Below are 16,772 nucleotides of genomic sequence, written 5' to 3'. Positions count from 1 at the left end.
GATACAAATCCTGCCTCATCCATGCACTGTCCATTGAGACCAAGCGGATTTATCCATCCACTTCGTGTCCCACATTCTGCCCAGTTGAATACTCAGACACCAGAGGAGAAAGGCAAGATCTGAGTCTCCGGGCCTCTTAGTCATAACAAGCCCTGCTGCGTCAACCCCTCTCCCAGCACTCAGATCCAGCCTCACTTCTGCAATGGGCATGCTCAGGTGCCCTCACCCCCCTCCTAACCACCACTAACTACCCTGCCCTGTGCTATCTAGTGCCAATGGCTCTCTCCTTTCTCGCCGCTCTCCTACCTTGCAACCAGAAGTATCTTCGCAAAATGCCTATCTGCCCATGTCACACCCCTGCTTTCAATCTAAGGTCTTCCAGTGGCCAGTGTGGTCTGCACTGCCAGCCTCTCCAGACATACCCTGCCCTCTCAGGCCACACCACTTGCTCACCATCCTTCAGACAAAGCACGCTCTCCCAAAAACATGCCTGTCTGTCTGTCCATGATGTCCTTTTTCTACTGCTCTACTTACGGAACTTGATTATCCTTTGACTATAAAGGCTTTCCTGATGCAAAGTGAATCTCACCTATCTTTTCTCATGTAAATAGGCCATTGTAATAACTGTTTATTGACAGCCTTGTTCTCAAGGCTTTATATATATCGTCTAATTTAATCTTCCCGATAGTACTTTGAGATGGTGCATTCATCCCATGAAGAAAGTGAGGATTAGAGAAGTTAATGTCAGCTAACCCAAGCCTCTAAATTAGCAAGACCCGTTGAGTTAGCTTTATACATTTCTCTCAGGGTCTAGCTATTCTTCATTGTAAACTGCACAGCCAATATTTAAACTCAGATTGGCTTGATTCCAAAATGTCTGATTTTATCACACTGCAGTTAGTTACTGAGGTTCTGGGAGTTTCATAAGGGCAGGCTCTGTGTCCTGTTTGTCTTAGTACCTCAAACCCAGAAATTAGTACTCAAGCATTTGTTGGAAGTCAGAGGGATAAGATAAGATGGTGGAGGGGCATTATACCCATTTTCTCTAGGAAGTAGTAAAACAGAACTCACCAGTTTGAAATACTTTGTCTGTCCAGGTTTAGATCTCAGTATCTCAACACCATGACTTTGAAGTAGGTTATCCAACCTGCCTAAACCACATTTTCTTTTAGCTGAAGAAATGGTAACCATATTCGCACATGGCTAAATGTGGTAAGTGTATGGAGTCACTGCTAGGAAGAGAACTCCCTGAAAGACAGATACCAGCGTATGTCCGTGAAGCCTGCCTAGAGAAGACACTCAAAGACTGTACAGAGGATGGGGTCACGTACAGGCGATTACTTGTGCACCCCTACCACACACCTCCGTGTGTTCACAACTTCTCTATTCAGTCGTGGAAACCACATGGAAGGCCATCTGTGCCAGTACAGTGGGACCTGAGTCTCCCTGGCATTTTCTGTGGCAGCCCATGAATCCATCTGGCTGTGCAGAGCCAGGGCACTGGATCCAGAAGCTCCATTAGCACCTCAAGAATTTTTCTTATTTCCAGAGAACATGTTAACGAATATCGGTTTAATCTACTTGCCTGCAGTGGCAAGCCACCCCACCCCCAACACACACCTGTCTCAGCAGGCTTCTCAGTCTTGCTTCTGAGGGCCTTATAGTGACTGGGAATGGCAAGAGGCTCCTCAGAGCTGGGAAAAGGAGGCTGAAAGCAGAGAGGGGCGTGGATGGGAGAATGAGCTGGGGACAGCCTGCTGGTGGACGTTCTCAGGGGCCAGCCACTGTTGGCAAACTGGGCGGCCGCCCAGAAGCCTCAGCCATCTGTGAGAGCCCCAGAGAGAAGCATGGACTTCTTGGGCCTCATGCTATTGGGCTGTGTGTGTGCAGTCACTGCTAAGTCATGTCTGACTCTTCACGACCCCGTGGACTGTAGCCCACCAGGCTCTTCTGTCCATGGGATTTCCTAAGCAAGAATACTGCTTTTTTCTTGCCATTTTCTCTTCCAGGCGATCCTCCCAACCTGGGCATTGAACCTGCATCACCTGCATCTCTGGTACTGGCAGGCAGACTCTTTACCACTGGACCACCTGGGAAGGAAAAAAGACCCTACCATATATTGTGCTGGGTGCATTATAACTACTATCACGCTCAAACCTCATAATAACCCCATGAGGACAGACTGACATTTACGCCATTTTGCTGATGGGGACACTGACATCAAATTACTCATCCAAGGGCACTAGCTGGTGAATGGTGACAGATTCAGATTCAAACAATCGGGCTTAGACCACAGCCCCAGAACACTGGAGAGTTAACCTTTATGCAACTGTTGAGCTAAGCTTTTCCTCAGGTTGTGTCAAGACAATGGATACTACAGCAAGAGCATGACTCGGTGAAGGCCTGGGGCCCAGGGTTCAGGAAAGTGTACACACGATAGCAATTTTGAATAGAGCCTGGAAATGCTATACAATGAATGTTTGTGTTCTCCCCAAATTCATATGTTGGAAACTAATCTCCATATGCTGGTGTTTAAAGGTGGGACCTTTAAGAGATGATTAGGTCATGAGGGTGGTCACAAATGGCATTTGTGCTCTATTGAGAGATCCCAGAGACATCCCTCTCCCCTTCCATCACATGAGGACACACCAAGAAGACGGCTGCCTGTGAACTCACCAGCTCTCACCAGACACCAAATCTGCTGATGCCTTGACCTTGGATTTTCCAGCTTCCAGAACTGTGAAAAACAAATTTGCATTGTTTATAAGTCACCTAGTCTATGGTGCTCCGTTATACAATAACTAAGACAGGTAAGTACTCAGTGAATCATAACTATTCCTTTTCTTTTCATCCTCCTTTTAAGATGTTTACTCTTCTCTGAATATACTATCCTTGGAAGAAGGAAGAAGAAGAAGAGTCATCAACACTGTAGTGGGAATATATCCATCTAAATTCCACCTATGCATCCTCCTAAGTCACTTTAGTCATGTCCGACTCTTTGTGGCCCCATGAACTGTAGTCCGCCAGGCTCCTCTGTCCATGGGGATTCTCCAGGCAAGAATACTGGAGTGGGTTGCCATGCCCTCCTCCAGGGGACCTTCCCGACCCAGGGATCAAACCTGTGTCTCTTATGTCTCCTGCTTTGACAGGAAGGTTCTTTTCCAGTAGCACAACCTGGGAAGCCCTAAATTCCATCTATATACTTGCAGAAATGTAAATCCAATAATAGGAAAACTTCTTAAAAGAGCACCTTGGGGCTTAGATTGTTGGAGGTTGAGCAGATCTTTAGGCACCAGAGTCTTTTGGAAGAATTTGCTTCTGCTCTGTTTCCCCGTGTGGATTATGAGGATCCTAGAGGGGAAAAACAACTCAGCATGTAGGTTTTTTGGGGGGTGGGGGAGGGATTATGGATATTATCAGCACTCATTAAAATTAAGAAGGAAGCTTATTTTCAACCGCTTTTATTTTACTGATCTTCAGTAATTCCCCCTCTGAATTCCCAGTGTATTCTTTACTCTTTAACAGGTATCATGTCTGCATTATGAAATGACTGACCTGCATCCCATTTCCTCCAGAAAGCCAGCGTCTCTGAGCTACTGCCAGGAGCTTAAGAACTTATACAGTCTCTTTGTACTCATTACCCTCCCCAGTACGCAACACAATGGAAGTAGACAATTACCACTTAAAAGGAGACTTAGTGGTGGAAGGTTTCCCTCATTACCTCTGGGTCCAGTCTGCCATCGCTTCTGGAAAATGACAGTAGTCAGTCACCCTCTGCAACGCCTTGTCCAGTCCGACCTCCATGCTGGCGCTGGAACGGTTTTTCTTAAGGAGCGTGGTGACTCCTCTGCTCATGTTCTGCGGTGGTTCTCAGTTACTTGAAACATAGTCAGACCTCTGTCCACGGATTCCAATGCTCTGCCCAGCTCCCAGCCTTACCTCCTGCTTCTTCCTATTTTGATCTCCATTCCCAATGACAGTGCTTTCAGCCTCTGAATGACGTTGCTGTTGTCCAGTCGCTCAGCTGTATCCTGCTCTTTGGACTGGGACACGCCAGGCTTCCCTGTCCTTCACCATCTCCCAGAGTTTGCTCAAACTCATGTCCATTGACTGACTTACCTTTCCTCTTATCTCTGGGCTTTTGTTCCTGGTGCCCCACCTGCCTGGCGCTAATCCTCCTCCCTCTCCCCCATCTTTTGGATACCAGCATCACTTTTTCAAGAAAGCGTTTTGGAACCCCTTTCGTTTGTCTCGTGACCCAGAAATGAGTTCGAAGAATCTCCATTCCTCCCCTACCACAGCCCGAAATAACTGGCTGCTTCTCTGTAATTTCCATTGGACTGTATGCTCCCTGATGACAGGGAGAATCTGTTCTCTAGCTGATTGCCCAGTGCCTGGTATATAGTAGAGAATCAATAAATACCTGTTGAGTGAATAAATAGAGGTCCCCCATCAGTAAGAAACACAACCCAAGCAGAGAGAGAGAGAGACAACAGGAATTTTTAATGCATGGGAAGTCCTGCGGGGACTCTGGGCAGACCCACGGGGAGCAGGAAGAGGCAGGGGTCCTGCCAACCCAAACATGTCTGGAAAACGAAAGTCCTAAAGACCCAAGCTTCCTCACTGCCAATGATCCTCGGGGCCTCCTTCCTGATGCTGAAGGGGGTCCAACTAGCTCACCACAGGGCTCCTCCTGGGGTCCACAGCAGGAAGGAAGCCAGGGGGCGGGTGGCAGGAGGAAGGAAGAAGAGGAAAGGCCGCTGGGTCTCCAACTGAAAGCTCCTGCCTCAGGACTGACTGCCATCCGTAAGAAAAAGTTTAAAAAGGAGAGACTTTGATAGAGTCAAATGATATCTTAGAAAAAATAAAAGCTGGGGGCAAATGAAGAATTCCAGTGGTGACAAAGTTCTCCGTTGGCTATCCACAAGAGAGTCTGCTTTGGCCTTGCTGGCACGCCTCCTCCGTCCGGCCCATCCTCAGCTGAGCTCCACCCGCCCGCCAGGCCCCGGATCCACGAGAGCACCGCTCGCCTCCCCCGGAGAGTCTCTGTGCTCGCGGAGGGCGGCGCCCGCCCTCACCGGCCCTTGGACTCCCCGTACGTGTTCCGGGCCATGGACACCATCTTCTCCTCGCACGTGACTTTGGTGTCCTTGAGGATGCTGAACCACACCATGCCCGCGGGCCGGACCTCCTCGCTGCGGCAGAAGAGGTAGGGCACGGTGTCCACGCGGCTCTGGATGTAGGCGCTTCGCAGGAGGCTGGAACAGTGGCTGCTCACCCTCTCCAGCCGCCGGAGGATCAGGTGGGCCTTCCTGGAAGACAGGAGGGGACGGGGATGAAGCTGGAGAAGCCCAGGTCAAAGGGTCAGGACTTCCAGGTGGTCAGTAAAGCTCAGCGGACGGATGAGGGCTTCTTGTCCCAACAGTTTTCTAGCCGTAAGTGTGATATTGTGAACGCTTGTTCAAAAATCATTTGGAATTTGTCTTCACTTGTGCCATGTGCAAAAAGTGAAAGCGAGGACAATTGTATGGACACCAAGAGAGGAGGGGGGTAGGATGGATTGAGAGATAGGGATTGACATGTATATACTATGGGCTTCCCTGCTGGCTCAGCTGGTAAAGAATCTGCCTGCAATGCTGGAGACCTGGGTTCAATCCCTGCGTTGGGAAGATCCCTTGGAGAAGGGAATACCTACCCCCTCCACTATTCTGGCCTAGAGAATTCCATGTACTGTATAGTCCATGGGGTCGCAAAGAGTCAGACACGACTGAGCGACTTTTTCAGTTTCATGAATAAAACAGGTGACTTATGAGAACCTACTGTATAGTGTAGGGAATCCGACTCAATGCTCTGCGGTGAACTAAATGGGAAGGAAATCCAAGAAACAGGGGAGATATGCTTATGCGTGCAGTTGATATGCTTACATCATTTGGCTGTAAAGCAGAAACTAATACAACACTGTAAAGAAACTATAATAAAAAATAATAATAATACAGTAGAGAGAGGTGTAAGTTCTGACCTAACATATTCACGTCTAAAACATAAAACTTATAAGCCTTAGAACTCTAGCCAAGTAATAATTATTATAATGATGATAAATGACAAAAAGAATGATAACTAAAATAAATTAACACCACATGCTAGATGCTGGGTAAGCAATGTATACACACTGTTTTTTTGCATTTATTTTTATTCGTTGGAGGCTAATTACTTTATGATATTGTAGTGGTTTTTGCCATACATTGACATGAATCCGCAATGGATTTACATGTATTCCCCATTCTGATCCCCCCTCCCACCTCCCTCTCCATCCCATCCCTCTGGGTCATCCCAGGGCACCAGCCCTGAGCACTTGTCTCATGCATCCAACCTGGGTGTATACACAGTTTAAAATCTGTATTTAACCTTCACAACAACCCTGAAAATACTATCCTTTCCCCTTAGATTCAATGGGTATGGAGCCCAAGTTTCAGAGAGATGACACCCCTTGACCAAGCTGAAACATCAAGCTGAACTAGGTCTGAACAGTCACCATGTCCCTCTGCCTGCTGTCTTACTGCTCTTCTCTCATACTCTTTTCTCATAGTCAGAAAAAAAAGCTTGCCTTCTGGGCTTCTACTTCACGAAAGCCTTTATATCTGTATCCCCAAATCAGACGCCTCTCACTCTCCTTGTCTCTAGAATAGTGATAGCAGCCCTACCTTCAGAAACTGGTTGTGAGATTAGCTAAGAGAGATGCCCAAAGGCTGACCTCGAGTACGCCCTCAGGAAAGGGTGAGAACTGTTGTGATGATGTCTCAGGATCAAGGTCATGCCGGACACTCATGGCAAGAATTGCCTTGGACTATGGTGATCATCGTTAGGAACTTATCTAGCGCTCTTCATGCAGCACCAGAGAGAGGTTCCTCAAGGAGATCTGGCGGCTGCAGAGAAAATTAAGGCAAGCGTCTCTGAGATCACCTAGCCCAAGGTTTCTCAACAGGGTACTGTCGACATGTGGGCTGGGTCCTTCTTTCTGGAGGGGCAGCATCCCCACACCTCTGCCTGTAAGATACCTGCTCCCGCAGTCCAAGGCATAACAATACAACTGCGTCCAGACATTACCAAATATCCTCTGCAGAGCAAAATCACTCCCTTTGAGGGCTCCCCTGGTGGTACAGTGGTTAGGAATCCACCTTGCCGTGTGGAGGGGACACGGTTTTGGTCCCTGGTCCTGGAAGATCCCACGCGCCATGGGGCAACTAAGCCTGCACAGCGCAACGTTGAAGCCTGCGTGCCCTACCGCCCGAGCTCCACAAGGAGAGAAGCCGTGGCAGCAAGAAGCCCCAGCCCCGCAGCCAGAGAGCAGCTCCCACTCACAACTAGAGGAAGCCGTGTGCAACGATGACCCAGCACCGCAGAAAGAAGTCAAGATTTAAAAGAAATCGCCCCATTTGAGAACCAACAACATGGTCTCATGAAGGCGGGGAAATGGAGGCTTTGAGAGGGTCACACCAGAAGTCAGCTTTGCCGTCCGGGTGTCCGGCTCCACGTGGGATCCACTTTCCGCTACATCTCCGCATCTCCAAGATGCCTGGAGATCCTGAGGGGCCAGAGGCGAGGCCCTCTCCTGCTGTCCTCTGCGTGCCCCTTGGAGACCCCCAGGAGGGAGGCATTTTACGACAGCAGACCCCACAAATGGGAGACTGTGTCAGGCACCTGCGTGGCGGCTGGAAAAGGGCCGGGCTTATGTGTGTAGGTCTTGTGGGCACGATTTATGAGGTGCCTTTCAAAAAGTCCTCTTTGTATAGCTCACCACTTGGGTGGAATATTTCCTGAGGTGCCAAGAATTCATAGCTTCATAATCACACTTGCCCCACAGGGCTCTCTCACCTCGGGCAGGCGCCTCCCTGGGGTGGGGGGCGGGGACCAGAGGAGCTTATTCCCAGGCCACCTCATTTCAGCTCTTGCTCTGCTCCTTAATAGCTCTGTGTCCTGGAGAACTTGACTTGACATCTCCAAACCCGCTTCTTCCTTTGACGAGCGGGGCGGGGGTGAAGTTAAAGGAGGCAGACTCACTGCTTGCTCCTTTGCTGAGCATTTGTTACATGGCAGAGCTCCCACTTCAGTAGGAAAGATACACAAGTGGAAAACTGCAGGGCAGGTGGCGAGAGCAAGGATAAGTGGAGACGTGGGAGCTGTGGGGAACACAGGACAGTGCAGGGGGGGGACTGGGAAATCCAAGAAGACTTCCTGGAAAGGGGGGAACTTGTGCTGAGCCTCCATGATAAGTAGGGTTTGGGCAAAGAAGAGGGAAAATGCATAATCGGAAGGCTAGGGGAAGGCACACAGAGAAGGGGTTTAGAGATGGAAGACAGTGTGCAAGTGGGCTCACAGGGGGAAACTGGAGAAGTGGCAGGAACCAGGCCACTGGAGCTTAGAAGCTGGGGCATGGGTTGTATAGAATAATGGTGCACCACACAGGCTCGAGAGCCTGACTGCTGAGGTTCGAATCCTGCCGCAGACATTTACTAGCTCTGTGCTATTGAGGACGTTATTTCACCAACTGTGCCTCAGTTTCCTTATCCATAAATGGGAATAATAACTAGGTCTACCACAAAGTAGGCAGTAGTGAAAGTTACTCAGTCTGAGTCTTGCAAACCCATGGACTGTAGCCTGCCAGGCTCCTCTCTCCAGGGGATTCTCCAGGCAAGAAAGAATATACTGGGGTGGGTTGCCATTTCCTTCTCCAGGGGATCTTCCCGACCCAGGAATTGAACCCAAGTCTCCTGCGTTGCGGGCAGTTTTTTCACTGACTGAGCCATGAGGAAGGTCTACCACAAAGGTTATTTTAAAAATGAAAAAAGAAATCAATGAATTTATAATCAGCCCTCCACAGGGGTAAGTGGGGAGTTATGGGAGACTTCCAAGCAGCAGTTTGCAGAGACAAACTGCTTAAAAACATTTCTGGCTGCGTTGAGGAGAATCAAACTGGGGGAGGGCAAGACCAGCAGAAAGAAACCAGGAAGAGACACACCCAGGTGTTACGTGTTTCTTGTCACTGTACTTAGGGATGCAGGCCTGTTTCTTTTCCTACTTTTAAAAAGCTACTTATTCTGTTTCCTTATTCATAAAACGGGGATCACATTTGCCCACATTATAGAGTTGAAGCAAAAATTAAATAAGTTAATATGTGCAAAACTCTTAGTAGAAAAAGCATCATTAGCACCACCAGCACCATGATTTGTGTACTGGATCAAGCTTTGAGCACTTCTCTAAGTCATTGCCAGGAGACAGATGGAAATAGTAACAGCTTCTAATCCAGAAGCAGAGTTCCAGGTTTGAGAATATGCTCGGAGCTATGGGAATATATAACGTGGACATTCAATTATTAATTTGGGGACTCAGACAAATCTTCCCAGGGGGCATGACATCTGAGCTAGTTGTTCAAAGGTGACAGACATTTCTCAGGTAGATGAGAAGGCAGAGGAAGCTGCTCACTGGTTTAGAGACAGCATAAGCCATCGGGTTTTTTGAAATGGTTAGTGCAAAGCATGGGTGGGAGACGATTCAGTTTGGTAGAGAGCAGACCATCCAGACTCTTTTGAGCCATGGTAAAGTATTCTATTTTGAGGGCAATGGAGAGTCGTCTGATTTGCATGTGTGCAAGCATGCTCAGTCATGTCTGACTATTTGTGACCTCAGTGACTGCAGTCCACCAGGCTCCTCTGTCCATGAGATTCTCCAGGCAAGAATACTGGAGTGGGTTACCATTTCCTCCTCCAGGGGACCTTCCTGATCCAGGGATTGAACCCATGTCTCCTGTGTCTCCTGCATTAGCAGGTCGATTCTTTACCACTAAGGCACCTGTGAAGCCTCTACTGTCTGACTTAGACAGCCACAAAGTCACAAATACAAAATGAGATTGGGAAGACAAGTCCTCTAAGATGTCCAAATGCTTTGTCTCCAAGGGCCCAGCCATTCCCATAGAAAGAATCTTGGAACTAAACTGGACAAGCCTTTGTATAGATGGAAACTAAAGATTGAAATGAGAGAACAATTTGCCTAAAGGACCACCTTAAGTTAATAACAAAAGCAAAACTAGAATCAGGGCTCTGAGTGTCTAGAGCTGAGATGACATATTTGGTTTTGAAGTCCCAGATTCAAATCCTAGTTCTATCACTTAGCTACGTGGATCATGAGCAAGCTCTTCAATGCCACTAACTCCCAGTTACTGCATCAGTAAAATGAGAACAGCAGTGTTTCTGGAAGATGAGAGGACCTGGGTGATTTGCTTAGTTCTCAGCAATGTTAGCCAAGATATTTTGCAGTGGAAAGGACATAGGCTCCAGAGTGTGTTAGGGCAAGCCACTTCTTATGAGCCTCAGTTTCCTCATTTGTAAACTGGGGATAGAGATACTTATTTTGTAGGACTACTGCTCAGCTGCAGTGAAACTACTGCTATAAGCATCCAACAAGGAATATGTACATAACAGGACCCAAACCAATGTTAGTTCGCTTAACTGCCTCCTGCTCTTCCTCCACCATACATGATGCTTCAACACCTTGATGTGCAATGAGACAAAGGCAGGAGAATTCACAAGGTGAAGCCATGAAGACAAGGGTTGGAGGTGTTCAGAGGCTGGAGGGGCGTGCGGGGTGAGAGACCGGAGGTGAGATTGCAGGGTAATACATTGCAAGCAATGGAGATTCATAAATCAAAGGCCAGGCATGCCCCCAAGCTTTGCCTGGTGGGGGGGCGGGGAAGCACAGGTCAGAGTGACCACTTTTCTCAAATACCGGAAATGAAATCCTCCTCTCCTTGGAGACAGGACACAGGCCTGGCAGGATGGGAAGCCAGAGGGGAAGGAGGGACAGCGCACATTAATCTATCACTGTACCAGCAGGCGAGACTGAGACAGGGATGGCTTGTGAGAGTCAGCGGTTAGGCTGGGACGCCGCTTCTCCGGGAACTGCAGGAGCTTAAGTGACCACTCTCTTCCCAGCACCATTACCCACTTCACTGTTGACACAGTTATTGGACAGAGATCTAATTCTAAGGGGGCCACGGGATGGAGCAAAAAAGGAGAGAGCAAGGGAACATTTCCGTTGGCCTCTCTCCCTAATCTCTGTCTCCTTGAGCTAAGCCTAAGTCTCTGTGTTAGCTGACCTCAAGCTTAATGAGAGTCAAGGGCATGGCGCAGTTGCAAACACCATGGCTGGAACACCACCTCTGGAAGTAGAGAGGGCAGATTCAGGGAAATAAGGACTTCCATTCGAGCTGCCCGTGTCAGGCCACATCTGGAGAACCCCACTCGCTTCTGGTAAGAGTGACATGTGCAAACTGCAGCCAGATCACAATGCCGAACGTTGTCTCAAAAGCAAGTCTGCTACAGAAGTGCTGCAAGTAAGAATCAAGTGTGTCCCTGAAGGGGGGTGGGCATTTAGGAAAATAGTTATGATGTTCTAATAAATGAAAACAAGAGGGGAGAACCCTGAGGATCAGGGATGACAATGACGACAGGTGACCAAGGACCCACCAGGTGCCAGAAACCTAGGTAACACCTTCAGGGACGCAGGAGCATCACGTGGGTCTAAGGAAGAAATTGGGCAACTGGGCAAAATGTTTATACATATTTGTTTATAATAAAAAAAGTAAGAAATCTAGTTGTTCTTTAACAGAGGGCTAAATTAACGTGTGATAAATTCATATCATTGAAGGAGCCTTTAAAAGGCCAGCATATGTACATATGTATCCATAGGAAAAGACTTGTGCTATTAAGTGTAAAATAGGCAGAAAACAGAGCAAAACGAATGTATTTGATCTACATAGCAGAGTGGACAGAAATGGAACTATGTGGTCTATAGATGTCAACGTATTCTTAAGTCTGAACCAGTTTCCTTATTCATGAGCATATCCATGTCACATCCACATCGATCTCTGGAGAAGTATGTGCACACTGTTAACAATTTTCCCTCTGGGTAGAGACTAGGAGTCCAGGGAATAACATTTCAGTTTGAAATTATACACACACATACACACACACACACACACACACACACATACACCTGTCTCATTTACACATTACAGAATGAACAAGAATTACTTTTAAGACAAAATACAATAAAAGGCATTTCCATTTTGAAAACATGCAACATACACACATTTTAAAGCTGGTATGATGAATGTGTGCAATGAAGCCATGGTTTTATGGCTTCCCAGTGGTTCACTGGGGTTACTTTCAGAATATCCACATCAAGTTTAGCCTCAGACCACCCCCATTAAACAGAAAATCAGAAGCTTGGGTACTGCCGTGTAAATATATTTCCTCAACACCAGGTTTGAAATACGATTTGTAAGGTGACTAGCAAAAATATTTACATTTGGCTTTGTGTCCTCCTTGTTCTCTCATAAGAAACCATGAGGCCTTCCAAGAGCTCATTTCTAAACTGATGGTAAGAATGACTAAATCTCAACAAACCCAAAAGTATTTCAGTTTGGAACTGATGGAAATTTCAACAACCTCAGATATGCAGATGATACCACCCTAATGGCAGAAAATGAAGAGGAACTAAAGAGCCTCTTGATGAAAGTGAAAGAGGAGAGTGAAAAAGCTGGCTTAAAATTCAACATTCAGAAAACTAAGATCATGGCATCTGGTCCCGTTACTTCATGGGAAATAGATGGGGAAAAAATGGCAACAGTGGCAGATTTTATTTTCTTGGGCTCCAAAATCACTGCAGACAGTGACTGAAGACATGAAATTCAAAGACACTTGCCCTTTCGAAGAAAAGCTATGACAAAGCTATATTAAAAAGCAGAGACATCACTTTGCCAACAAAGGTCCATATAGTCAAAGCTATGGTTTTTCCATAGTCATGTATGGATGTGATAGTTGGACAATAAAGGCTGAGTGCCGAAGAATTGATTCCTTCGAACTGTGGTGCTGGAGAAGACGCTTGCGAGTCCCTTGCACAGAAAGGAGACCAAACCAGTCAATCTTAAAGAAAATCAACCTTGAACATTCATTGGAAGGACTGATGCTGAAGCTGAAGCTCCAATACTTTGGCCACCTGATGCGAAGAGCTGACTCATTAGAAAAGACCCTGATGCTGGGAAAGATTGAGGGCAGGATACGGGGTTGACAGAGGATGAGATGGTTGGATAGCATTACTGACTTAATGGACATGAGTTTGAGCAAACTCTGGGAGATAGTGAAGGACAAGGAAGATTGGTGTGCTGCAGTCCATGAGGTCACAAGGAATCAGACACAATTTAGCAACTGAATAACAAGATAATTATGTACATCACTATATTATTAGTGGGGGGATGTTCTGTGGGACATTGGTTCAAACTCATAGTGTGTCTTGCTCATATTTATCTAAGACATTGTCAGTTTTAAGATATGTTATTGATTTAATAACAGCCTTTCAAGATATGAAGAAAGAATGCAACATAATATGCACATCGATTGTGCACAATCCATCTTGATTTCTGAAATGTCAAAATATGCAGGGAAAAAAATGAAAATGCATCTGAAATGATAGGAGTATGGTTCTAGGAGCCTAAGTTTGCTCTTGTTTCCAACATCCGAGAAATTCCAAGAGAGTGAATCCACGATATCTAAGGAAAGAGCTAACATAATCTTGGACCAAAGAATGTATACTGACATCCCAGGCTTGAATATTTTCATGAAGAACAAAGCAATGACAATTCATAGCATGTTCTAATCCTTTTCAGATGGGAAAAGCTTCTTGTCTGGTTATGTTGAGAAACAGCCTAGAATGAATCAAGCCTGGAATGATCTCTGTTATCTATTAGCAATGTCCACCATGGAAACAACAGGGGCTGATAACAGAAATACAGTATTTCTACCATAAATGAGATGAAAAGACAACCCTCAGAATGGAAGAAAATAACTGCAAATGAAGCAAGTGACAACAGATTAATCTCTAAAATACACAAGCAGCTCATACAGCTCAATGTCAGAAAAATAAACAACCCAATTGAAAAATGGGTAGAAGACCTATACAGACAATTCTTTGAAGGAGACATACAGATGGCCAATAAACACATGAAAAGAGCTCAACATTGTTCATTAGACAAATGCAAATCAAACCTACAATCAGAATGGCCATCATCAAAAAATCTACAAACAATAAATTCTGGAGAAGATGGGGAGAAAAGGAAAAAGTTTGGCACAGTTGGTGGGATTGTAAACTGATATAGCCACTCTGGAGAGAAGTATGGATATATTTTTTAAAAAAAAACTAGGAATAAAACTACCATATGACCCAGCAATCCCACTATTGTGCGTATACCCTGGGAAAACCATAATTCAAAAAGACATATGTACCCCAGTGTTCATTGCAGCACTATTTACCCCAGCCAGGCCTCGGAAGGCACTTTAGATGTCCATTCTCAGACGAGTGGATAAAGAAGCTATGGTACATAGATACAATGGAATACTACTCAGTCATAAAAAGGAATGGAGCTGAGTCACTTCTAGTGAGGTGGACAAACCCAGAGCCTATTATGCAGAGTGAAGTCCGTCAGAGAGAGAAAAACAAGTATCATATATTAACACATATAGATGGGATCTAGAAAAATGGTGCTGATGAAAGTATTTGCAGGGCAGGAATAGAGACACAGACATAGAGAACAGGCTTGTGGACACAGTGGAGGAAGGGGAGGGTGGGACAGATTCAGAGCAGCAGTAAAGAACATACATCACCATTCAAAATAAATAACTAGTGAGAAGCTGCTGTTCCCTAACACAGGGAACTCAACCGAGTGCTCTGGGACAGCCCAGAAGGGTGGGGTAGGAGGGGTTCAGGAAGGCGGGGACATATGTATTCTTATGATTGAGTCACACAGCAGATATTTCTGTACGGCAGAAATCAATACAACATTGTAAAGCAATTATCCTCTAACTAAAAGAATACATACACATACATAACTGAGTCAAAAAAAAGAAAATAAAGATATTTTGGAAAAATGCAGCAAATATTTTCAAATTAATTAACGTAAAAGTGATTTGCAAAATGTAAATAAAGCATTATATGATATAAAGAAAAACAGAACTATCTAGACATACATTTACTCTATTCACTCATTTACTCAATTTCACTGCAACAAAATCTCTTCAAGTGCTGACTCTCTTCTCCCTCCTCATTAGACATACCTGAGAGGATTGAGAAGCTCAGGAGAGGTCAAGGGTATTTGGCTGGAGCAAATTCTGATCCCTGACCACCTGTAAGTAAAGGTTTTCAGGTCTTCTAATAGGAACCGTATGGCTGGGACAGCTGGGTGTCAGCAGGTCTTCTCTGAGCAGTTGTTTGCAGGAACCTGTGGTTGCCATGGGAACCAAGCTCCAGAGGACATTGGCCTGATGGATTTACGTAGCAGGAAGAGTCACCCTTTTGTCACTAAACTTTATGGGGGTACCCGATCAAAGATCCATGGAGATGCAGAGAACATTTGGGGGCTCGGTGGTTAGAGGCCAGCGGAATCCTAACAGAGCTCATCTCATGATACTAGGGTGCTCCTGGGAAAAACTCTTACTGTCCTAGCCATCCTAGGTTCCTGAGGAACCTGCCATGCTGGGCTAGAGGTGAAAGGACACGTCTGCTGCGTCTCCTCTCTGGTTTCCATGACCTTCAGGGCTGGCTGGTTCCCTGTCTTTGCAGCCCTTTTATGTTGCAAATGAGGCTCAGAGGGAGAGGCAACTTGTCCGAGGTTGCACAGCAAGCGAGTGATGAAGCTACAACAGAAACCCAAGGCCGGGCCGTATTCTTTCTCTTTTACACGTGGATGTTCTGCAGACTTCCAGCCTTTGAGAGGCATGGTACATCTACCCACTTGGATCCTGTTTAGAACACTGACCCAGCTTTTGGAAGAAAAATGACTCATGAACAGGGCTCGTAAAGAGCCATTATGATATGACTTCTGCTTCGGTCTTCCCTTCTCCTCCTCACCCTGAACTTTCCACTGCCCTGAGATTTGTCCTTCCTGACTGAAGTATGTTCTCTTACCTGCCCTCTCTCACCCGTGGGGCTTCCTTGATGCCTCTGTGGTAAAGAATCTGCCTGCAATGCAGGAGATGCAGGAGATGAGGGTTCGATCCCTGGCTCAGGAAGATCCCCTGGAGGAGGAGAAGGCAACCCACTCCAGTATTCTTGCCTGGAGAATCCATGCATAGAGGAACCTGGCAGGCTATAGTCCACAGAGTCACAAGAGTCGGACACAGCTAAGTGACTAAACCGCCACCACCACAAAATACATAACCAATATAAGATACTAAAACCAGTAGCTACAACACAGAGAATTAACACCCGAGGCTGCGATAGAGCAGAACTTTTAGAGGATTCCCTGAGGAGGTAGCATTCTAGCTAAGAGCTGGGGCTCTTTGTAAGCTTTATTTAGAAAACAGATTTTTCATTGCTTAAAAAAGAACAAAAAGAAAGAAAGGACTACTGTCCTTTTACAGATGAAGAGACTCAGGCCCAGAGAGGCCCAGAGCCCAAGGCTGCACGGTGAGTTTATCAGCAGTGCCAGGATGGATCAGGATGCAGCTGTCTTCATTCCTGCTCATGCCAGTATAGGGCATCAGAAAAACCTCGGATTCCCTCCAGAGACTAGAAAGACCAGAGGAGGAGGAGGCTGGGTGCACAGGTCAGGGGCTGGAAGCCAGTGGCTGGTGACCAGCTGGCTGGAGGTGAGCGGGTTATCACTGTCTATTACGGAGTGGGTTGTTCTGCCTCTTTGACTGACCAGAAAGGCCTCCTAGAAG

General features: G+C 46.4%; 1 protein-coding gene across 9 annotated transcripts in view; it reads right to left on the bottom strand.

The window, feature by feature from the left end:
- Positions 1-4,480: 4,480 nt before the first annotated feature.
- ASTN2 (astrotactin 2) overlaps positions 4,481-16,772 on the bottom strand; it is a 996,620-nt gene continuing 984,328 nt past the window's right edge. For all 9 annotated transcript variants that reach the window (XM_070459205.1, XM_070459200.1, XM_070459201.1 and 6 more), the window contains one exon: positions 4,481-5,312. In XM_070459205.1, the coding sequence (XP_070315306.1) occupies positions 5,075-5,312 (238 nt within the window). In that variant the 3' untranslated portion in view covers positions 4,481-5,074. The remainder of the gene's footprint in view (positions 5,313-16,772) is intronic.

Source organism: Odocoileus virginianus, chromosome 31, assembly GCF_023699985.2.
Source record: "Odocoileus virginianus isolate 20LAN1187 ecotype Illinois chromosome 31, Ovbor_1.2, whole genome shotgun sequence".
NCBI lineage: Eukaryota > Metazoa > Chordata > Mammalia > Artiodactyla > Cervidae > Odocoileus > Odocoileus virginianus.
This window is presented reverse-complemented; position numbering and strand designations above follow the sequence as displayed.